The sequence below is a fragment of the Microcaecilia unicolor genome, chromosome 3 (genome assembly GCF_901765095.1).
Source record: "Microcaecilia unicolor chromosome 3, aMicUni1.1, whole genome shotgun sequence".
Taxonomy (NCBI): domain Eukaryota; kingdom Metazoa; phylum Chordata; class Amphibia; order Gymnophiona; family Siphonopidae; genus Microcaecilia; species Microcaecilia unicolor.
The window spans coordinates 353720566-353744536 of record NC_044033.1 but is presented as its reverse complement, the minus strand read 5'-3'; the positions used below and the strand labels follow the sequence as shown (position 1 = coordinate 353744536).

Sequence of the window (23971 nt, the reverse complement as noted above, 5' to 3'; positions counted from 1 at the left end):
AATCTGTCCGTTTGTCCGGATTTCTGGACAAACAAGCAGGCTGGTGGGCGGGCTGTCCTATAGGATGGCCCGCCCGCCAGTCTGCCCGTTTGTCCAGAAATCCAGACAAACGGGCAGATTGCTAGCCTCCCCTCCCCTTACTTACTAGTGCCCTGGTGGTCTAGTGATCTCTTCCGCCTTCGGGACAGGAAAGAGCCCCCTCTTTCCTGCTCGGAGCGCTGCCCTGCATGCATCCTTCCTGTTGCTGATCCTCTGAGCCGATTCAAAATGGCTACCAAGAGTTGATGTGACCTCGCGAGACTTCAGCTCTCAGTGGCCATTTTGACTCGGCGCCAAGGATCAGCAACAGGAAGGATGAATGCAGGACAGCGCTCCGGGCAGGAAAGAGGGGGCTCTTTCCTGCCTCAAAGAGGTCAGTAGACCACCAGGGCAGTAGTAAGGTAAGGGGAGGGGGTGACGGGGGGGGGGGGGGCGACGGGGTATGTGACAGGGGGGCTGCCTCAAAGAGGTTAGTAGACCACCAGGGCAGTAGTAAGGTAAGGGGAGGGGGGTGACGGGGGGCGACGGGGTATGTGACAGGGGGGAGGGGAAAATGTGATGGGGGCGGAACGAGGGTGTGACGGGGCGGGGTGTGTGGTGGGGGCGGGGCATGTGTCCTCCTTTTTGGGAGACAAAATATGGTAACCCTATACAGGAGAGAGTAATGGATTGTTACAGGGCTGCTGAATATGAAAGGTATGGTGTTGCCAGCTTTGTCCTGTCTATAATTAACTTATTTCAGGTATACTGCACTATTTCCCATCCCTCCAAAACTCTCTTTTTCCTATCAGCCACATAAAGGAATTTCTGGCTGGTCTCATGTTGCTAAAGCAATTCAGATACCTGGTATATCCTGTTACTAAAGTGAGTCAGAGGTGTGGCAAGGACAAACTGCAAGCTTCCAGCATATATGAAAGTCCTAATTACAAGTCTCCAGCCCATGTGCAGCATCTATGATTGGTCCAGGGTAGAAGAGAGGTGAATGCTCACAACAGCCTATAAAACCCTGCTGCAGACAAGGGAACTCTGAAAAACCAGGCATGTTTAGAGAGAGAGTGTTTCAGATCCATCCAATGGCTTATGGTTTTACTCCCCCCTCCCCCTTTTGATAGAAACTAATTTTCTATAGCTATGAATCTTTCTTTCTTTCATTCTTTCTGTCTCTGCCTTTTCTCTGCTTTCTCTCTGTTCTGTGACCTTTGTATGAGGAACAAACTTTTCTTCCTTTTTTATCTAATTAGTCTAATTACTTATAATTATCAGAGGTACTGATGTTAGATTTTGAAAGTTTGTTATAACTTGAAACTGATGTCTGATGCTGTGCTGGTGCTTGAGTAATTAAAAAGACTTTTTTCGCTAATTCCTGTATAATTTTTTCTATGATATTTAATAGAATTCGTAAGTGTTTTAGCAAATAGCAAACCAAACGCAGCCTAGTACAGTCCTTTCATGAATCTTTAGGCTGTGTGATTTCGCTCTACAATTTCCATTGTTGCCAAGTTTGGTAGAGGAACATCACAGTTCAGATTACATCTAAACCTCTTCATCATAAGGAATTTACTTTGGCTTGAATCATCCAAACTCATGCCAAGTATGATCCCTGGTGACTTGGATCAGATGATAAGCATAATTTGCATAATGCCAAATAATTTCCTTGTTTAGAATGTTCTTGCCTTGAAGAGCTTTTTAATTCCAATTATGTTGCATGACTGATTTAAGAGCACTTCATACATCTGATGAAGTGAACCCTTGACCTTGAAAGCTCATGCATCAATAGATTTTTACTGGCCTCTGTCATTTTTAATACTCTAAACTAGCATGGCTACCCCTCTGAAAATTAAGAGCATGTTGTATATGATGAGAGAAGAAACAATAAAACAAGAGGCACCGATCTGCCTACTAGGATAGAACAAAGTAAAAGCAGATCGAGTAAAACCAAAATAAAAGAGAAGTGGTTTATTACAAAAGTTACCCAACGTGGCCACGTTTCACCCTCAGGCTGCGTCAGAAATAAAAAGACTAAAAGGGGTAAAAACTAATCTTACCCCTAATAGTAAATATCAAACCACTTAAAACACTTCTCAGCACGACCTGAATTACTCGTTTCTCTTAACTGGTGGTACTCAGTTGGTGCGCGCACGGTTACTGTGTGGGTAGTGCGTGAGCCCTTACTGCTAGGTCAGTAGGTGGCAGTATGGACTCAGGCCGTAAATAGGCACACGCTAGTTTCAGTTTTAGCGCATGCCCATTTCCCGGCCCATTAAAAAAAAGAAGCCCCTTTCTCTGCCACAGTAAAAAAATTGGCCCAGTGTGCACCTAAAACACGCACCCATACTACCGCAGGCCATTTTTTTTTTACTGCAGCTTAGTAAAAGGACCCCTAAATATAGTTACCTCTGGACAGGACACACATATGGGCAATTTTTTTTATTACAAACAAATGTAAAGAAGCCTGTTAGATTACATACACCTTTACTCAGAATTTTGTTTGTCTTGGAGTTACAGAATCTTTTGAAAAGTATCCTAGTATGATTCAATTGAACAAACGATCTCAGCAGTCTCTATAGCAGGACAATTATTTTCAGATTATTAGAGTCTTATTCCAAACACTTGTCTTTGGCTCCATCTGGCTGCAGTAGTGGCCTTTTGCAAAGCAGAGATGATCATGTTATTGTTGGCAAGTAGCCAAACAATTTAAATTCAATGCTGTTGTAGTGGTATTTGATAAATCCTTGTTCATCTCAGAAAGTTGTTATAATTGCCACTACCAGAAACATTGTTACAGCTGCTGCTTCTGCTTCTGCTCTTATGTTTTTTTGTGGTGGAGAAGGTCACAGTATTTTGCGGCTCCTCTTATATTCATATCGGGCCCAGCACCAGAGCCTCTTAGTAGTACTGGATTTTCATCTCCCTCTGGAGCCCTTTGTAAATACATTTTGGTCTGGCAGCAGAGCAAGCCCTCCTATGAGAGCCACTACCAGCCTGCGACATTCACAGACAGAAGCAGAGAAAAGGGAGAATGAACACATGGAAAGGAACATGATCAGAAAATACAGAGAAATTTCACCCAAAATCCACCGCCATCCATCTCCACCTGTTCTTCTCTCCATATTTCCTTAGCCAAAATTTCATGGTACTCACAGCATAGTGGTTCTCAACCATTTTGTATCGCAAGCAGCCGGGACATATGTCACAGGACCAGCACAGAGTAACATTTTTTTTTCTTTACTGGTTGCAACATAGTCTTTCTTCACTTCCCTTCCTCCGCAGATCCAGCACCTGTCCTTCATCCACCGCCAGCTCCCCCACCCCACCTTCCCCTGGTCATCAAACCTCACTTCTTCGTTGGCAGCAGCAGCCGTAACAACAAACTGCCTGCTACAAATTACCTGGGCCGAATTGGAGTCTTTCTTTTGCTGTTTCCTGCCCTCATGTTAACAGGAAGTTGTATCAAAGGGGTGGGATGCAGCAGAGGAAAGACTTTATTCATTACGGCTGCCACTCCAGCGAAGAAGTAAAGTTTGGTAACTGGTAGGAGGAGGAGGTGACAGAGGACAAGGACAGGTACTGGCCTCACCAGGAAGGCGGGGGGTGGGGGGAGAGTGAAGAAACATAAGGGAGAGGTACTGGACTCATGGGGAAAAGCTGAGGAAAGATGAGGGAGAAGTGCTGGACTCAGAGGAGGAGGCTGAGAGCAGAAGAGGAGAGAGATACTGGACTCATGGGGGATTGCTGAGAGAAGAAGAGGAAGCAGTCTTGGGGAAGGGGTAATACAAAGCTACAAAACTTGTGAGGGAGGCTGAGGAAAGATAAGTTATGGTGGATGCCTAGTTTGACTTCTTTGGGTTCCCAGTTCATTTTTGTCTTTATATTTCTATTTCTAATTTGTGATCCCTTGTTCTGTACTTGGTGAGGGTTTGTCTGTGTTTTGCATGTGACCAAGGCGAGGTATTCTGTTTGCATGTAGTTTCTGGGTAGAACTCTGTAGCAGTCCTACTTGTTCTGTTTTACTAGTAGTAGGTGTAGTGCTACCTATTCTTAGGTAGGATTCATGTTATTTGAGTCACAGGAATTAGTGCTACTGTTTATGGTAGACTTGCTTATATGTATTTTGAGTTAGGATTTTTTTCAGGTTTTCTATTTCACAGTGTGCCTGGTAATGGAGAGATTTATGTTGCTATTACTTAGATAATGTTAGAATCAGATTTTTTTTTTTTTTTTGGTACTGCAGCTTCCATGGAGAAAATGTGCTAGTTCTTATCTGCACCTGTTATTGGGGGGAGATAGGGTTTTTATGGATACAGAGTACATTTACATTTAATTCATAAGAACTGCCATGCTGTGTCATGTATGCAGTGTGTTGCTTATACAAGCATCCTCCATCAGGTGTGTCCCAACGGAAAAATTTTGAGAACCACTAATCTAGCACCAACTCACAAAAATATGTACCACCTTCCCCCTCATTCCCCCCAATAAAGGAGACATGGGAAATTGGTCCCAATCACCTATGTCTTACAAATTCCCAACTCTCTCAGGCCTTAGCTTAAGGCAGCGGGGCCCATTCAAAATCCGGGCACCCTAAGGGGCACTGCAGTGGACTTTCAGATAAATGTTCCTAGGTACACATCTTACTGTTGCTCACTTATCTTATCTGCCGTGCCCCCCCCCCCCAAAAAAAAAACCCACTACCCCCAACTGTACACCACGGCAATAGCCCTTTTGGTGAGGGGGCCACCTATATGTGGGTACAGTGGGTTTCTGGTCAGTTTTGGAGAGCTCAGTTTCCACCACAAGTGTAACAGGTAGGGGTGTATGGGCCTTGGTCCACCTGTCTGCAGTGCACTGCACCTACCAATAGACTACTCCAGGGACCTACATGCTGCTCTAATGGACCTGAGTATAACATTTGAGGCTGGCGTGTAATGTTTGTAATCACATTTTTGAGGGGTGGGAGAGGTTCGGTGACCACTGGGGGGAGTAAGGGAAGGTAATCCCTGATTCCCTTCAGTGGTCATCTGGTCATTTGTGCTTATTTGTTATAAAAACAGATCTAGCTCAAAATGTCTTAGTTTTAGGCCTGGACGGTTTTGTTTTGTTCCATTATGGCTGGAAAACATCCAAGTCTTAGGAATGCCCAGATCCTGCCCTTAACACGCCCTTTGAGATTTAGATGCACAGTAGACAAACAGCATAGAAAAATGTCTAAAAAATAGGTGTTGGAAATACCAATTTGGACGTTTTTGTGAGAAAAACATCCAAATGCTGCTTTATGCCACTTTTTAGACATTGTTCTCTTTTGAAAATGAGTCCCATAATGTTTTATTAGTAGAGGATTGATAGTGAGGATCCTATTTAAATTTTCAGGAAAATAAATGTAAAGGTGTATAGAGTTTGATATCAATTTATCTACTACTTAAACAGATTTGTATAGCTGGTGGTTTTGACTCTCTTTAAGAATATGCTGCCCCTTATTCCTCCAGGGACAAAAGTGGTGATTACTAGGTATTATATATATTTCACGGTGGTTAGTTGATATGCCTCTGCCTGGAAAAGCTATCTTAATTTGTGCCAATTGAAGTACTCACAGGCAAGACTACATGTAGCTGCGAGTTTATGGATTATATGAGGCCATGACTCCTTGTGGTACTAATAGGTTATTTTCACCTTAAACATATGCATTCTTCTGAATTCTCAAAAATCTACATTTTGGAGGTGATATAATACAATGTCAAATTTCATATCCCATCTCCACCCATAACACTAAGCGGTTTACAATAAGCAGGAAATGAAGGACAGCTAGACATACCACTTGTTCAACCAGTCCAATTTATTCCTTAAAACAAATATCGTCTTGATATTTGTTCTAAGGAATAAATTGGATTGGTTGAACCAGTGGTCTGTCTAGCTGTCTTTCATTTCCCACTTAAAGACTTTGTTGGCTTCTCCGTGGGATTTTTTTTGTGTTCAGTTACCATTTGGTTACAATAAGTAGCCCAGCGACTGCAAGTTTGACGTAATGTGAGCAATCAAAAGCTTATTTTACAAACTCGGCTAAGTACCAGAAAAATATTCTGAAAATAACCAAAATTGTAACATTTTACAAAAATGTAAATATTCTGATTCATTACTGCAGCTCCTTGTGACCCTGGAAAAGTCACTTAATCCTCCATTGCCCCTGGTTCAAAACTTAGATTGTGAGCCCACTAGGGACAGAAAAAGTATCTGGAAATAGTATTGTAAACTGCTTTGGTTGTACCCACAGGAAGGTGGTATATCAAATCCTTGACCCCTTACAAATGTGAAAAGGCAAAGGTTTGGGGTCACTGTTGTATTTTAAGGATGACTCTAGATGGATCAGAGAGTCTCTAGGGATCTCAGTCATATTTAAGTGAACTGGATGGCTAGAAACCAGAGTGTTTCTTATCTTCATCATCGTGGTTGTATTATGTGGACATCTTCCATACAAATTTTAAAGTAGACATAAAATTTTAAACTTTATCCATGCCTCCACTGGTATCCAATGTAATGTCTGCAATATTTATTTATTTATTTATTTATTGTTTGCATTTGTATCCCACATTTTCCCACCTCTTTGCGGGCTCAGTGTGGCTTACAATAAGATATGAATAAAGAGAGTACAGTTGTTACAAATTGGTTATGGTTTACATTGTACAAGTTATGCGAGATAATCGAATTATCATTAGAATATCACAATGGGACATCAACAGGGAGACTTTGGGAGGAGACAGTAGGAAGCTTAAGGGCAGTGTTAAGACATATAGGCACATGGTTTACCTATTCCTGTAAGTATATGTATGAGTAATGTGGAATTGGGGGGGATGAGAGATCATGAGTGGATGTGTGATGCATTGATGTAAGTGAGTGTAGACTCTATGTTTTTTGGTTTTTTTCCGTAGATTGTCTCAAACAAATGGGTCTTCAGTAATCTGCGGAAGGATGCTTGTTCGTGGATCGCTCTTAAGTTGCATGGCAATGAGTTCCAAAGCTGCGTGCTCGTGTGAGAAAAGGTTGACACGTGTAGCGTCTTGTATTTCACGCCCTTGAAAGTAGGGAAATGGAGGTTGAGGTATGTTCGGGAAGATCTCCTAGCATTTCTGGGTGGTAGGTCAATCAACTCAGACATGTAGGCTGGGGCTTCGCCGTAAATGATCTTGTGGACTAGTGTGCATACCTTAAAGGTGATGCGTTCCTTCAGTGGAAGCCATGTAGTTTCTCTCGTAGTGGTGTTGCCCTTTCATATTTTGGTTTTCCGAAGATGAGTCTGGCTGCTGTGTTCTGGGCTGTTTGAAGTTTCCTCAGTGTTTGCTCTTTGCAGCCTGCGTATAATGAGTTGCAGTAATCCAGATGGCTGAGGACGAGGGATTGCACTAGGTTACGAAAGACGAATCTTGGGAAGAGTGGTCTTATCCTTTTCAGTTTCCACATGCAGTAGAACATCTTCTTAGTTGTGTTGTTTGCGTGGGTTTCAAGTGTTATGTGGCGGTCGATAGTGACTCCAAGGATTTTTAGCATTTCTGAGATTGGAAGGTTTAGGTTTGGTGTGTTTATCGCGTTGAATTCGTTGGTGTTGTATTGGGAGGTGAGTACCAGGCATTGAGTTTTTTCTGCATTTAATTTCAGATGGAATGTGTCTGCCCATGTGTTCATGATGTGTAGGCTTTGATTGATTTCGTTGGAGATTTCTTTGATGTCATGTTTGAAGGGGATATATATTGTCACATCATCAGCGTATATATGTGGATTGAGGTTATGGTTTGATAGGAGTTTTGCTAGGGGGATCATCATTAGGTTGAAAATAGTTGGTGAGAGGGGTGATCCTTGTGGAACTCCACAATCAGGTATCCATGCCTTGGACCTGGTTGAGTGTGATGTGACTTGATACGAGCGCAGGGTTAGGAACCCCTTGAACCAGCTTAGGACATTTCCTCCAATGCCGAAGTATTCAAGTATGTGTAGTAGGATTTCGTGGTCGACCATGTCAAAGGCGCTTGACATGTCAAATTGTAGGAGGAGTATATTGTTCCCGGTTGCTATTATTTGCTTAAATTTGGTCATAAGGGTGACTAGTACTGTTTCTGTGCTATGGTTCGACCGGAATCCGGATTGGGCATCATGCAGTATTGAGTGTTTGTTTAGATAGTTTGTGAGTTGTTTGGTTACCATCCCTTCGGTTAACTTGGTTATTAGTGGTATGGATGTTACTGGTCTGTAGTTGGTAATTTCGCTCAAGTTTTTCTTTGTATCTTTTGGAATTGGGGTGAGTAAGATTTTTCCTTTTTCTTTTGGGAAGAGTCCATTTTGTAGCATGTAATTTACATGATTCGTTAGGTCAATTGTGAATTGTTGAGGGGCTGATTTCATGAGGCTGTTTGGGCATGCGTCTAGTTTGCAGTTGGATTTGGCATATTTTTTGAGAGTTTTAGAGATGAGGTCTTCTGGTAGTGGTTCAAACTCGGTCCAGGTTCTGTCTGCTGGGTGTGCTCCTTCTTGGTCCAGACAGTCTAGAAGAGTGGCGTATTCTATGGGACTGGCGGGTATTTTGTGTCGTAATAGTATGATTTTCTCCTTGAAGTACTTCGCAAGGCTGTCGACATCTGGTATATTTTTACCGTTATTTGTAACTGGTGTGGTATCTAGCAGTTTGTTCACAAGGCTGAAGAGTTTATGTGTGTCTTTGTAATTTGGTCCTATTATTGTTTTGTAGTGTTGTCTTTTTGTCTGTTTTATGGTGTATTTGTATTTTCTCTGAAGTAGTTTCCAGTCGTTTAGTGTTTGTTCATCTTTCTTTTTGTTCCAAGCTCGTTCTAGTTTCCTGACTTGTGTTTTAAGTTTTTTCAGCTCTTCGGTGAACCATGGGTTTGCTTTTTTCCTGTGTGATGTTCTGGTTTGGGTTGGGGCGATTTTGTCTAATGTTGTTGTACATAGCTCATCCCATTCTTGGAGGAATTGGATGGTGTCAGCGTTTGTTGTCCATTCATACTGGTAGATCTGTTGCCAGAATGTTGTGGAGTCTATTTTTCCTCTCGTTGTGTATGTTGTTCGCTCGGGTTTATTGGTCGTGTTTAAGTGTGTTTTTCGCCAGCAGAGAGTGATATTTGCTTTATGGTGGTCTGACCATAGTGTTGGTGTCCAACTTGTGTCCATGATCATGATAGTTGAATCCGATTCGAATTTGTTCGTTATGATATCTAGTGTGTGTCCTTTTTCGTGAGTCGGTTGCATGTAAGGTGCTTGTAGATCCCAAAGTTTTAAGAATTCTTTGAACTCTCGTGTGCTTGGTGAGGTGTCATCTTCTAGGTGTAAGTTGATGTCTCCTAGTATGAGGATGTTTGAGGAAGATACGCAGGAATTCGAGATGAAATCCACGAGTTGTGTTTGGGAGTCTTGCCATTTCCCTGGGGGTCTGTAGAATAGGATTGTGTTGAGGTGGCCTGTTAGATTTGGATGGTTTATTCTTGTCGATGCAATTTCGAGTTGTGGGGAGGTAGATTCACCTGTGATTGTGATGGTGAATTCAGGTTTGTAAATTATAGCTATTCCGCCTCCTCTTTTTATTCCATTCCTTGTCCAGTGGGTGATTTTGTATTCTGGTGGGCATATTTCTAAGATGGCTGGATCTGTAGGACTATGGAGCCAGGTTTCTGTGATAAATAGGAGGTCTAGTTTATCTGCGATGATCCAGTCTAGTATGTCTACTGAGTTCCTTACTGCTGATCTTGCATTGATGTATCCTAGATGAATTGAGCGATATGGTTCCAAGGGAGGGTTTGACGTGTTTATTTTTATTAGTTGTCTGTTCCTTCGGTGGTTGAATTTGCTGCTGTTATTGTTTTCCTCATTTTGTCGATTGTGCTAGTTTCCGGAGGCTATTCCTCTTGATTGGTTGTTGTGTCTTTGGTTTGGTGGGTTGTCAAAAGGTTGTGCATATGATTGGTGGGTTGGTGGTGAGTTATTATGGGTGCTGTTTGGGGTGTACATTGTGTCTGTGTGAGTGTTGTATGATTTGTAAGTAATGGGGTTGTTGTTGTCTGTGTTGTTTTGGTTTGTTAAGTTGTTCATAGGTTGTGCATGGAGTTGGTGTCTTGTGTGTTGCTCGATCAGTTTTAGACCTGTACAGTAGAATTTTAGCTGCTGTATTCTGTACTAGTTGCAGCCCAGAGAGCTGGTTTTTTGTTTGTTTGTTTTTTTAATAAATACCCAAGTATTTTCTGTGTAAAGCATACTTACATTTGGAAAAAGACTCTTATAAAATCAGGAACCCAAATATATTTATTTATTTATAGCATTTATATCCCACAATATTCCAACCCATGGGCAGGCTCAATGTGGCGTACAACAGTCTATAAAAACATACAACAATTCAGCAAACAAACAATCAATGTCATAAGCGGGAAAGGGAAATAGCAAAGGAGGAAAAAGGGGAAAGAGTAGTGGTGAACAATATGTCGCTATGACAGTTAGAATTGAGAAGGAAGAGATGCCGGTGGGTTTGAAGCGTATGCTCTACCAAAAAGGAAGGTCTTGAGGTGCTTCTTGAAGGTCGGGTGATCAGGAGTAAGTTTGACCAATTGAGGCAGCCCATTCCACAATTGAGTGCTTGGATAGGAGAAGGAGGATGCATAGGTGGTCTTATACTTGAGGCCACAAAAAACTGGGTAACGGAAGTTTATGTACGATCGAGCTGATTTGTGAGAGTTCCTAGGCGGCAGGTTAATTAGGGTGTCCATATAAGCAGGGGCTTCACCATAGATGATTTTGTGCACCAGAGTGCAAATTTTAAAAGCGATTCGGTCCTTCACAGGAAGCCAGTGCATCTTCTCACGCAGTGGTCTTGAACTGTCAAATCTCGTTTTACCAAAGATGAGCCTAGCCGCTGTGTTCTGGGCAGTTTGTAGTTTTTTTAGGAGCATGTCTGTGCATCCCCCATAGATTCCATTGCAGTAATCAAGGTGGCTTATAACTAGTGATTGAACTAAGCTGTGGAATACTTCTCTAGGGAAATAAGGTTGGATACGCTTAAGCTTCCAAAGAGAGAAGAGTATTTCCTTGGTTGTAGAGTTCGCTTGCTGCTCCAGGGTTAAGGTTCTATCAACAATGACACCTAATATTTTTAGGGACTCCGAGATTGGCAAGACAAGCTCAGGAGTGATTAATGTTGGGGGCGTGAATTTGTTATAGGGAGAGGAGAGAATAAGACAATGAGTTTTCTCAGTATTGAATTTGAATTTAAATGAGTTGGCCCAGTCAAGCGTGATGTGTAATCCTAGTCGTATTTCATTGGCAATTTCGCTTAGGTCTTTTTTAAAAGGGATAAAGATAGTGATGTCATCTGCATAAATAAACAGGTTGAGCCCAAGTTTGGAAAGGGCCGTGGCCAAAGAAATCAACATTATGTTGAAGAGAGTTGGCGAAAGTGGGGAACCCTGCGGCACACTACAGTCTGCTTTCCAAAGAGGTGATAAGCTAGAGCTTGAGTTAACTTGGTAAGTTCTTGAGGTTAGAAAGCCTCTCAACCAGGCTAATACATTTCCACTGGCTCCAATGTAATCAATGAGCCGCAGTAAGATGTTATGGTTCACCATATCAAAGGCACTAGACATGTCGAACTATAAAAGCAAAATACTCTTTCCAACAGCTATTTCCCTCTTAAAGTTAGGAGAGTGATGAGCACGGACTCAGTACTATGGAGTGGACGGAATCCCGACTGTGAGTTATGCAAAATATTGAACTTGTCCAGATACTCACTGAGTTGTTTATTTACCATGCTCTCCATTAGTTTCACGAAAAGTGGAATAGATGCAATCGGCCGATAGTTGGACAGGCCATTGCTTTTTTTCTTGGCATCTTTGGGTACTGGGGTAAGTTAGATGTTTCCATAGCTTACAGGGAACTTGCCATTACCAAGCATGAAGTTGAGATGTAGTGTTAAGTCAATTAGAAAGCAGGTAGGGGCACATTGGAGTAAGTAGTTTGGGCAAACATCCAGCTTGCAATATTTCCTGGAAAATCTGTGGAACTCCTGCTTAACGGAATCTACAGAAAGAGGTGAGAAGCGTGAAAACGAACGGTCTGCTGGATGCTCATCGGATCCCGGATCCAGGCCACTAATAAAATCACTAATGCTGGAATTGCTCCTTGGAAGGGAACTCTATAATTTTATGAGTTTTTCTTGGAAAAACTTGGCTAGATCTGCAGCTGATGGGATACCTTTACTTGTAGATGTAAGTGCAGTAGTATCCGTTAATTTATTAAGAAGGAAGTAGAGCTTTTTCACATCATTGTAATCCGGGCCTATCTTGGTTTAAATATGAGCCGACAAGATACTTGTTTATATGCACTCCATGCATTAGTGTTCCCAAGGGTGAAAAATTAAGTTGAAATATTCATAAAGTGCAATAAGTGGTTAGAGAGGATATTCAGTGACATTAGGTTGTAAACCATTCTGACACACTAGTATTGAGTGGTATATCAAATTAATAAACCCAATCCACTATCTGGTTAAGTTCCACTGAATATTATTTTTATTAGCATTTGTATAGCGCTACCAGACGCACGCAGCGCTGAACACCTGACACAGAGAGACAGTCCCTGCTCAAAAGAGCTTACCCTGGATACCATAGCACAAGCTATTTTACTACTACTATTACTACTAATAATCATTTCTGTAGCGCTACTAGATATATGCAGCGTTGTACACATTATATGCAGGTGCTTTCTCTATCCCTGCAGTGGGAATTGAACCCAGCTTGCCAAGATCAAAACCTCTCCTGGACATTTAAATCATTTTGAATATCAAACTCAACATCTTCTTTAATGTAATATGAGCTAGATTCTATATATCCCACCTTGATTTCCAAGCAAGAAATCAGTGTATTCTATAAAGTACGCTTTAATTTAGGCATACATTATAGAATACGCTGAGTGCTGCTAGTATAAATCCCAGTGCCTAAATTAGGGGCAGAGCGAGTGTATTCTAAAACAACGTGCTTAGATTTTAGAAATGCCCAGGACCCGCTCATTCCACTCCCATAACCACGCCCAATTTTCAACTATGCATCTTAGAATTTATGTGTACCACGTTACAGAATACGCTTAGCAAGTAGTGCGCATAAATTCTAATGGCAATTAGTGCTGATAGTTGCTTGTTAACATCCAATTATCAGTGCTGATTAGCTTGTTAACTAATTAACTTATGCACATTGTTATGGAATACGCTTCGATTTCCACATGGAAATCAAGGCACAATATATAGAATCCCAGGGTATATGGTTAGATGTTCCTGGCTCGGAGAATGCACGGACCAGAGTCAAAATTGATGCTTATGAATGTACTTTATAAAAGTAGTGTACTGAAATGTGGTCAAAAGTATATTGTAGAAGTAGGAGCTACCCGTCAACATACATTCATAAATGCTCTCTACTCACTTTACTGTCTCTTTAATGGACCATGAGAATAAGAGTAATGTTTTCGATCTTCACCATATTGATATGATAATTAAACATCCATGTTTAGTTATCACACCAATATGGTGAAGAACGAAAACATTACTCTTATTCCTATGGTGTTTTAGAGAGAGACAGTAAAGTGAGTAGTAGAGAGCATTTATGTATGTATCTTTATAAAATTAGTGCACATGAGCTGATTCCTACTAGCAAATACTTATACAAACTTGTATGGAAGCAGTTGAGCTCTGTACAGGGCACGTGTGTTACTTTTATAATCTAGGTGCTGTGTATGCACCTGTGTGTCTTTTCCGCTTTTGCTTCCTGACATAAAATTATTATCCATGTTAGTATTTTAAATTTAGCTCACACCTTTCGTTGGTAGCTCGTGGCGCATTATTCAGGTATTCAGGTACATTAGATATATAGATAAAATGTTGTTGCAGATGTATAGGGAGATTGTGATATATTGATCATGTAAAAAAATGCATTTAATTTTTGCAGTTGTGCAATTTCATACACCAGCCCCAACTGTACAGGTTCTGGTAACTTACTTTTAAGTTCAAATTGTTTTCTTCTCTGGCTGTTAAAATTGTCATTAATATGAAGCTTTGTATTATACCTTCATTATCACACTAGGGATTTTGTTTTCTTTGTTTTATAATGTGTGTTTATGTAATCTGCTTAGGTTGTAGGCAGATCATAAAATTTTAAAATAATTTTTGAATAGATAACTTAGCTTTAGAAAGCCATATTAACGAGCCTTAAGGCCCAGAAATCCCACCACCACCTATGCCCCCCCCCCCAAAGGTACAGTCTGGGGCATGTGGGGCCCATATGCAGAGTTTCTTTTTAGGGCCTCATATGCTTAATAAGTAAAGGCTGCAAAGTGAATCATGTGCAAAAACACAACCACATGTGTAAGGTTGGCATGCTGAACTGTTAGGGTTACAGGCTTGCCTGTATTAATTCCCTCTGCTGAAGAACATGAGAAGTGCCATGGTGGGGTCAGATCAGTGGAGAAAACAAAAAAAACGGAAGATACACAGAAAGACCAAACTCGAAAATGTAAAAAAGCCAGTGGTCCATAGAGCCCAACGTTGTTTTTGACAGCGGTGAGTGGGCCACTTAAAGATATCCAGCAGATCTAAAAGGGGGAGATAATTCCTTTTTCCCACTCCAAGAAGTATGAGGTAGTGCTTCCTATGATACATGGTTAATAGCTGTACCAAATCTGTCATCTAGAAATTTGTCCACATTATTCTAAACTCAGCTATACTACTGTGATTTGTTTATCGTTTGTCATTTATTTAATTTGATATACCAGTTCTTTTGTCAAACAAGTCATCCATAATGATATCCTCCTCCAACAAATTCCACTGCTGGAAAGTGCATTGACTGAAAATAAATACTGTTTTTGAGCAGGGTACTTTTAGTTGCAAAGAAGTCTGTTCCAAGAACTGGGTTCAAGAGAGCAACTCATCTGACGCAGTGGAAGCTGTAGTTACATTTATTGACATCCCTAACATATGTGATAATTAAATCTATGGATCAAGCACATTTGGACAAATTCTTAGCAGTATCAGAAGATTATATATACTTCTTTCCTTGGAGTGAAAAGTGCCTTAGTATGAGTAGCCTGATGGTCAGAGCAATGGGCTAAGCATCAAGGAAGCCCAGTTCAAATCCTACTGCAGCCCTTGTGATTGTGGGCAAGTCACTTTACCCTCCATTGCTTCGTGTGCAAACTTAGGGACCCTTTTACTAAGCTGCACTCGTAAATGGGCTTAGTACGTCCTAACTGGGACTTTCCCGCACGCTAAGCCCATTTTCTGTTATTTCATTCTCTTGCCATTCACTAATGTGAGCAATTAGCACATGGCCAATGAAAAAAATGAACATAGGAGCCCTTACCACCTCCTATTTAAGAGACGCTAAGGGCTGTAACATTAAGTCTGTGTTAACCATTTAGCGCATGGTGATGTCAGTGTGCTAGTTGCTCAACACTTTCACGCTCCCTCCTAAAAATAAATAGAAAAGAATTATTATCATGTGATTACTGCGTGCAGACAGGTAAATTATGCAGGATGCTTTAGTGCATCTTTCGGTCAGTGGCATAGCCAGACCTGACATTTAGACTGGGCCCAGAGTTAATATGGGTGGGCACTATATATTATAAAAACATAAAGACCTTCCCTACCCCATCCATCCCAGCAGCCTGGTATCAGCTTTTCCCTTCAATACTCTCTATCCATCCCCGTAGCTCAGCATCAGCCCTTCCCTTCTCTACCTCACCCCCCCCCCATCCATCCCAGTATCAATCCTTCCCTTCCCCACCATCCATCCCATAGCTAAGCATCAGCTTAAAACCCACCTCTTCACCACTGCTTTTGACTCCTAACCACTGCTCACCTGTCCAGTCCTTTTTCCTCACCTCTTTATTCCCATACCCTTAATTGTTCTGTCTGTCTGCCTGTCTTATCTAGATTGTAAGCTGTTTGAGCAGGGACTGTCTTTTGTGTATGGTGTACAGCGCTGCGTATGCCTTGTAGCGCTATAGAAATGATAAATAGTAGTATCCTACCACCCCACTCCTCCCTGTAGCCTAGCATCAGCCCTGTCCTACTCCCTACCCACCCCCTATGGAATTAAATAAAAAAGACCTTTTCATGCCCACCTCTGCATGCACCAGTCCACCCAGAGGAAACTGCAGGGCGCGGGCGCCTACACTTTTTTTTTTTTTTATGTTTTTTTACCTAGGCACTGCAGAGACCATCCCCACTCAAAAACCCACCAAAATAAGAGATAACTTTTTAAAATTTAAGCTAGCGGGGCACTATTAAAATTTATTGTTGGGGAATTTCTGGGTGGGGATGGGCTCCTCATTGCCCTAGGCAGTGAAACGTCTACCCCCCATCCAAAAGCCCACCAGATCAGAGCCATCATTTTGATTACAAGAGTAATCAAAATGCTGGCTGGTCATGGTGGTGGGCTCTTCACTGCCTAAGGCAAAAAAGGGTATATTTTAATCATTAAATATATACATTTTTGCCCTAGTCAGTGAAGTTCTTACCCCACCCAGAAATCCCCCAACAATAAATTTTAATAGTGCCCAGCTAACTTAATTTTAAAAATTTACACGATGTTAAAAATTATGTTAAAAAGAGTATTTAAAATTTTATTACCTGCAGTGCTGGGGGCTCAGCTGGCAGCTTGCTATGTTTTGAGTGAATGGCGACGGCTGCGCGGGGGAGTGGAAAAACCAGAGATTTACCAAATCATGGCTTGCCTTCTTCCTTCCTTACAGTGGACTAGATAGGCTGGCTGGATCACTTCCAGTAGTACCGACGTTGCAGCGGCGAACTGGCGGTAGTAAAAGCAACAAGCAGGCAGCCTCGACGCCGTCCTTTGCTTCCATGACCTCTCAGCGTCCCGCCCGCCCGAAAGGAAATGACATCAGAGGAAGGCGGGATGCAGAGAGGGCAGGGAAGTGAAGGACGGAGTTGAGGCTGCCTGCTTGTTGCTTTTACTAGCGCCAGTTCACCGCTGCAACGTCGGGTAAGAAGATAAGTCATAAGTCGTCCCCCCCAGTCTACGCCTATGGCGGTACGCGATAGAAACGTAGGTTGCAGTCAGTGTGCTCTTTTCAACCGCGCTTGGGTGGGCAGGCCTGGGCCCATCCAGGCCCACCCGTAGCTATGCCCCTGCTTTCGGTAAGCATTTTTAGGTTTTAATACCTGCGTTAGAACTTAGCACACCTTAGTAAAAGGGCCCCTTAGATTGTGAGCCCTCTAGGATAGGAAAATGCATAGTGTAGCTCAATGTAACTCACCTTGAACTACAACTGAAAAAAGGCATGAGCTAAATCAAGAATGCCTCCCTTCCCCCTAGCTAGAGCAGAATTTAAAGCTCTTAAAATGAAATACCACAGCATTTCAACAGAGTATCAAGGCTTATCACATGTTCTTGGGCACTTGGAGGTGGCATGCTCTGGTTTTAGAATACTCAATTTTTGGGAGAGTAAAAAAAAAAATAATGCGAGAAGGAAGTAAGTGAGAATAAATGTATTAACTGAGTATATTGTGTTTTGTTAATTCAAAGATTTAAACACAATTGTTGCCACTGAATCTAGGTGAACAAAGTCTTACGGAACCATAATATCAAGCCCCACTGGATGTTTGCATTGGACAATATCATTCGAAAAGCGGTGCAGACTGCCATAACCATTCTAATCCCAGGTGAGTCACAATTATTACTTATTCACATCATCACTTAATATTAATGAGCTGTGGTTTCCCAGTACATCACTGAAGCTGCCCAAACTGGAGATAAAGGTCTTTTGCCTTCCATTTTATCTTAATGGTTAATCCTTCAATGTACAATTTTTATCTTGGCTTATGACCCAGGGTTATTTATGTATTTATTTGTTTGTTTGTTTTTAAATAATTGAGCAACTTCAAATACAGCAGCAGAATGTATTCCTTGCTCTCTGGGATTAGGGAGCCACAACTCCCTCTGAGCTCCTTTGCCATCATTCCCTTCTCCACCATCAGTCACAGACAACAGACCTGGAAGGAGGTGAGAGGAAGAAGGGATGGAGGATTTTGAAGGGAACAGGAGAAAAGGGGAGCCCTTGGAGTGTGGAGACGAAACATAGACATGACGGGAGTAATTTATGTTGAAGTTCTTTGTTATTGCATAAGAAACAAGTTTCACACTGTTACCTCAGTCAAGAATGCAACAATATACAAGCTTTCCCCTCCTGATCCTAGAATCTTTCACACCATGAGTCCTTAAACATAAGCAAAATTTAGAACAAAACTTTGTCAAAAATTCAACAATCTACTGCGAGCTTGGAGAGTCAGTGTCATCCAAAAATTTTCCCAAACTTTCTGAAATAAATGACCTTTGAAGGTAGAAATATATCATACTTGCATGCATTCTGTGCGCAATTGCATAATTAGATAAGTACGTCACCTCTGAATAGAGGGACCTTGCGGTTGCAGCCAAGTCAGCAAGATTGCTTTAAGTCCAAATAAGAGGACACCTATGTGCCTTCATAAAATGGCTACCCAGAGCCTGCTCTGATGAAAGTGTAATTGAGTGCATTCATTGACATGTTTTAGGAAAACACCTGCAGTGCAACTCCACCCCAGCTCTGCATACATACTGTTCTGTGATTTTATAAATGACCTTTTCCTTGTGTAAAACTGCCTATCCATTTGGGAAAATCTTTATAGAATTAAACCCAAAAGGTGCCATGCTGGGTCAGACCAATACTCTATTGATCACTGCATCCTGTCTCCAGAAGTGACCGGTCTAGTTCACTTGTAAATACCCAGCAGATAATGGTCAATTTCAGCGATGATCATCTACTCTTAACATTTTGTTTTATATCCTTAAACTGTCAGTCAACAGTAAGACATTGTTTCCTTTTTTATGATGATTTACTTTTCTCAGGAATCTCTTATGAGGGATTTTCTCAATATCTTCTGAAAATTCAGATACTCTGTGTCCAGCAGTTCAACCTTATCCACATTATAATGAAAGGAAATCATGCTTTACTAATCTAAATTTATGCTGGCCAGGAGCAGCAAAGTATTTATTTTTTTATTTTATTTTATTTTTTTGCTTGGGAAGGCCAAACAAATCAAGTTTGGTTTCTTCCCCCGCCCCCCCCCCCCCCCCACAAACCCCAATCTCCCTGGTTATTGATGGAACAAAAGGTTGGTAGGGCCATGGCCCAAGTGGTTCACCCTGTTCCCCCATTAATCCATGTTTACCCATATGCCCAGTAGTAGTTCTGCTGTCAAAACTTTCAAGCGTTTTGCCCAGCTTCAGTGTCAGGCTCAGCGATCTGTAGTTTATTAAATTATCCCCATCAAGTCCTTTTTAAAATATTGTGTTATATTGTCTGCCCTCCACTTAAAGTTATTTACTGTCTCCTTGCAAAAGTTCACCCAAGGTGGGTTACAGTATCAAAAGCTAATAATGATAGGTCATAAATTAACAGTATCAAGTCTGATTTCATACCTAGGTCCCTTCAAAGTTATGGAGGGATACCATCAAATCCTGGTGATTTGCTACTATTTAACTTCTTGATCTGTTACGGTACCTCCCCCAGATTCAGGGGTCCTTTTACCAAGCTGCGGTAAAAAGGGCCCTGCAGTACTGGCAGAGGATGTTTTTGCCTCATGCCAGGGCCATTTTACCTCAGAGGGTAAAAAGCCCCTTAAAAAAAGACATGGCCATGCGGTAAGATTATTCTTACCACATGTCCATGCGGGGGGAGGGGGTGGGAGAGCCCAGCAGTAACTGAGCAGCACCGATTACCACCTTGCTAGAAATTATGGAGTTATTTTCCATAGCATTGGAAATAGCATGTGCTCGAGGCGGAACTACCACTAGCGGCCACGTTGGGTCAGTGATAGTTCCGGGTTGCCACATGGCAACCCTTTACTAAACGGGCCCCTTAAAGGCAACCCTTTAGTAAAAGGGCCCCTTAATAATTTACTTTAGCTTCTCTGAATAATTGCATGCATTGTTCCTGTGTGGGTATCTCCCCAACATCCTAAGCAGGGGGAAATTGAAGCAAAGAATTCATTTACAGATCAATTTTCAGCAGCAACAGCAGCAGTGGTTACTTTTTTTAACAAACAACTGTGATATGAAATTCTGCAGAATTTCTGTCATATATCATGGATGGCAAACCATCGACATAAATAGGATCACAGCCATGTAAAAAGTGCCCAATACACCCATAAGCACTTAACGTAAACAATATAAAAAAGCCACCCTCCTTCCCCCTAAAATAGTTACATCCCCACCATATATACACACAACTACCCCAACTTTCTCAGGGTATTGTAACCCTGATGACACTTCCAAATTATTAAATATTGCTGTACAAACTGAAGGAGCTAGCGTGCCAAGGAAACGTTCTGTGAGGACTTAATTTGAGTAACTGATAGCAGATCCCTTGGAGCGCTCCCCCCCTGAAATTGGAACAGGGCTGCAGCAAGTTTTTTATGACTCTAAAGAACTTGAAGGTGGCACCTTAGTCTGCCCTGGAAGGATGATATAAAGCTTCCAAGATCATATTTTTAACAATCTCTGTCCTTCATATAGATTTCTATCCCTTGTTGCTTGCACCTTCTGATTTCCTCATTTTATCAGAAAGCAGAAAGGATAAAATTCAGTGTAGAAAATGCTGAAGGGGAAAAGATGGGACGGAGGCAAAAAAAGAGGGCATACAAAGGAATGTTAAATAAACGGAGGGATTAATTAACTGGAAGCACTTGTTCAGTTGCAGGCTGGTGAACATCTGAAATAACAGTGGGCAGAGGATGAAGTAGTAGTGAGCAGTAACATGTGAATTTTATACTAGAAAATGGGAAGGAGACAAAAGGAAAAAAAAGAGGGCTTACTGATAGTTTCTGTATGGAAAAATGCATTTGTTGTGTATGAAGAGAGTCTGTCATTACTCCAATAATGTCCTTTGAGCAATGGTGTGACAAATATATCATGATGGAAGTTACAGGGTCTTTAATAGGGTTGTTGTACCAAGACAAAGGGAAATTTTGTTTATTTAAAACAGTTGTAAACCACCCATCATATCTATTTCTCAGCTGTGTACAGTTAAACATAGGAAATAATATAGACTTTAGAACATAAACATTGTCATACTAGGATAGACCAAAGGTCCATCAAGCTCCTTATCCTTTTTCCAACGGTGGCCAATCCAGGTCACAAATATCTGACAATATGCCAAAAGAGTAAAACAGATTTTACGCTGCTCATTCCAGAAATAAGCATTGGATTTCCCAAGTCCATAGTAATAATTGGCTTATGGACATTTAGCCAACACGAAGAGGGTCCAAAGTACAGAATACAGTCCAAAAACACAAAGAAGTGCCAAGAGCCTTCAGTGAACAGGGCAAAGATCTTTATTTACACAGTGTAGATCAATCTCATAATGACCCGACATGGGCTGTGTTTCGTCGTGAAGCGCCTGCCTCAGGGGGCAGGCGCTTCACGACGAAACACAAAGAATCCTTTAACATGCGTGGGATAAACATAAAGGAATCCTGCTCAGAAGGAAGGGATCCCCAGAAGCTTAGCCGGTGGTGGGAGGCAGGGCTGGTGGTTGGGAGGTGGGGATAGTGCTGGGCAGACTTATACGGTCTGTGCCCTGAAAAAGACAGGTAGAAATCAAGGTAAGGTATACACAAAAAATGGCACATGTGAGTTTATCTTGTTGGGCAGACTGGGTGGACCGTGCAGGTCTTTTTCTGCCATCATCTACTATGTTACTATGTTTTAACTGAGATTGCCTTCCAAAGGCACAGATAATCTCTTTATCCTTGACCACAACTATACTGAACAGACACAGCATAGCATTGTGGAAATTAATACACATAAAAGCATCCTCCAATAGGTATTTTTACAATCCAGTCAAAGATCCCAGACATTAGTAAATAGTGCTGATTTATTTCTGTTTGTATGCATCTGCTTGCTCCATATATATTAGATACTCTTTATCCTGTTTTAAGTGTGCACAACACAAGTTGTAAATCATTGCTTAAGAAATCTGTCTTTCAAGTTATCCATAATGAATATTCATGAGAATAATTTGCATGACTGGAGATACAGCATACAAATCTTTCTTTTGCATTTTCACTGTGAATATCACAAAAACCTGACTAGGTGAGTGTCCCCCAGAAAAGGTTTGGGAAGCCCTGGTCTAGATTATTTTTTAAGTGGAATGACAAAATTCACATTAATAATCTTACCTATTACACAGAGCATTATGATACACTTTGTACTTTTACCCAGAACTGAGACCCCATTTCAGCCTTGCATCTGAGAGTGATCCAGCTGATCAGGATGACATTGAAGTGGAGGAAGATCATGAGGATCGAGCTCAAGATAAAACTCATCATCAGCCAGTCACAGTCATTGAAGACACAGTGCATACCTCTGGAGTGAGCACTATGAGTTCAACACTCTCGCACGACTCTCAGACTGCCCATAGGTCTCTCAACATGCAGCTTGGCAGGTTGAAAATAGAAACAAACAGGTACACCTGCATAAATCTGTCACTTTTTGTTCTGCCTTACAGAGGCACCTCTTTGTTTCTGTATGTATAGTAAGTTCCTAAAACATCTCCGTCTCTTCTTGGGTCTCCTTTGTATTTAAAAAGAAAGCATACAGGATCCAGAGAACACTCACAAGCTATTGGTAAGGGTGTTTTTTTCTTTCTTTTTTATTTTTGTTTTGTTTTAAATGTTTGTTCATTTCAAGGTATAATCAAGTTATTCAGCTATCGACAGATGTGTACAGTGATTTTCTGACTGGATGATAGAAAATATAATAAAGTTCAACCCTAGGGAAAATGGAGGTCCTGTGGGTGAGTGAACTGGTCAAGGACTCAGTAATAGATGGGGTTAGAAACAGTACATAGATGAGACCTGCAGGGATGTTGTAGAGAGGTCCCACTTCCAACCGGTTAGCCCCTGTGCTGCTTCGGAGGAGAGAGGTCTCCTAAAGGAGCGCATTGCCTGGTGAAGTAGGAAAGTACTCCTGTACCCAGACCTGCCCACCAGAGGATGTATTATCCTCTCGCACTGAGGATATGTCTCCGATTACAGCTGTTGTAATTGGAGACTCAATCATTAGGCGTGTAGATAGCTGGTGGCTGGTGGAACGTGGAAGATCGATTGGTGACTTGCCTGCCTGGTGCAAAGGTGGCGGACCTCACGCGGCACCCTAGACAAGTTTTAGATAGTGCTGGGGAGGAGCCGGCCGTCTGGTACACATGGGTACCAGCGACGTAGGAAAATGTGGGAGAGAGTTCTGGAAGCCAGATTAGGCTTTTAGGAAGGAAGCTCAAATCCAGATCCTCTAGGGGGTAGCATTTTCTGAAATACTACCTGTTCCACGCGCAGGGCCCAAGCGACAGGCAGAGATCCGGAGTCTCAATGCGTGGATGAGACTCTGGTGCGGGATGAGGGTTTTGGATTTGTCATGAACTGAGCAGCATTCTGGGGAAAGGAGAGCCTATTCCGATCTGATGAGCTTCACCTTAACCAGGGTGGGACCAGGCTGCTGGCGTCAAGATTTTAAAAAGGACTAGAACAGCTTTTAAACTAGAAACGGATGGAAGGCCGACAGTCGCTCAAAAGCGCATGGTTCAGGATAAGGTATCTTTTGAGGATTCACCCAACAGGGAAGAAAAAGGTTCCTTGTAGTAAGGATTCAAAGAGACCATAGTGGATCAGATGCCTTAAGTAAAATTAATAATAACCAGACAGAAGATAACATATTAATAATGCCATGTATTAAACGTGATATAAAACTGAACAGCAAGCATGCATTGAAATGTCTATATGCAAATGCAAGGAGCCTGAGATAAGATGAGAGAGCTGGAATACATTGCACACAATGAAAAATTGGATATTATAGGCATC

At 41.7% G+C, this 23971-nt stretch overlaps 1 protein-coding gene across 6 annotated transcripts in view; it reads left to right on the top strand.

Annotated features, from left to right (window-relative positions):
- MAP3K5 (mitogen-activated protein kinase kinase kinase 5) overlaps positions 1 to 23971 on the top strand; it is a 534389-nt gene that overhangs the window by 478003 nt on the left and 32415 nt on the right. For all 6 annotated transcript variants that reach the window (XR_003941620.1, XM_030198514.1, XM_030198515.1 and 3 more), the window contains 2 exons: positions 17635 to 17740; positions 22338 to 22581. Coding sequence is in view for 5 of the 6 variants with exons in the window: in XM_030198514.1 (XP_030054374.1) it covers positions 17635 to 17740; positions 22338 to 22581 (350 nt within the window). In the remaining variant the exon portion in view is untranslated. The remainder of the gene's footprint in view (positions 1 to 17634; positions 17741 to 22337; positions 22582 to 23971) is intronic.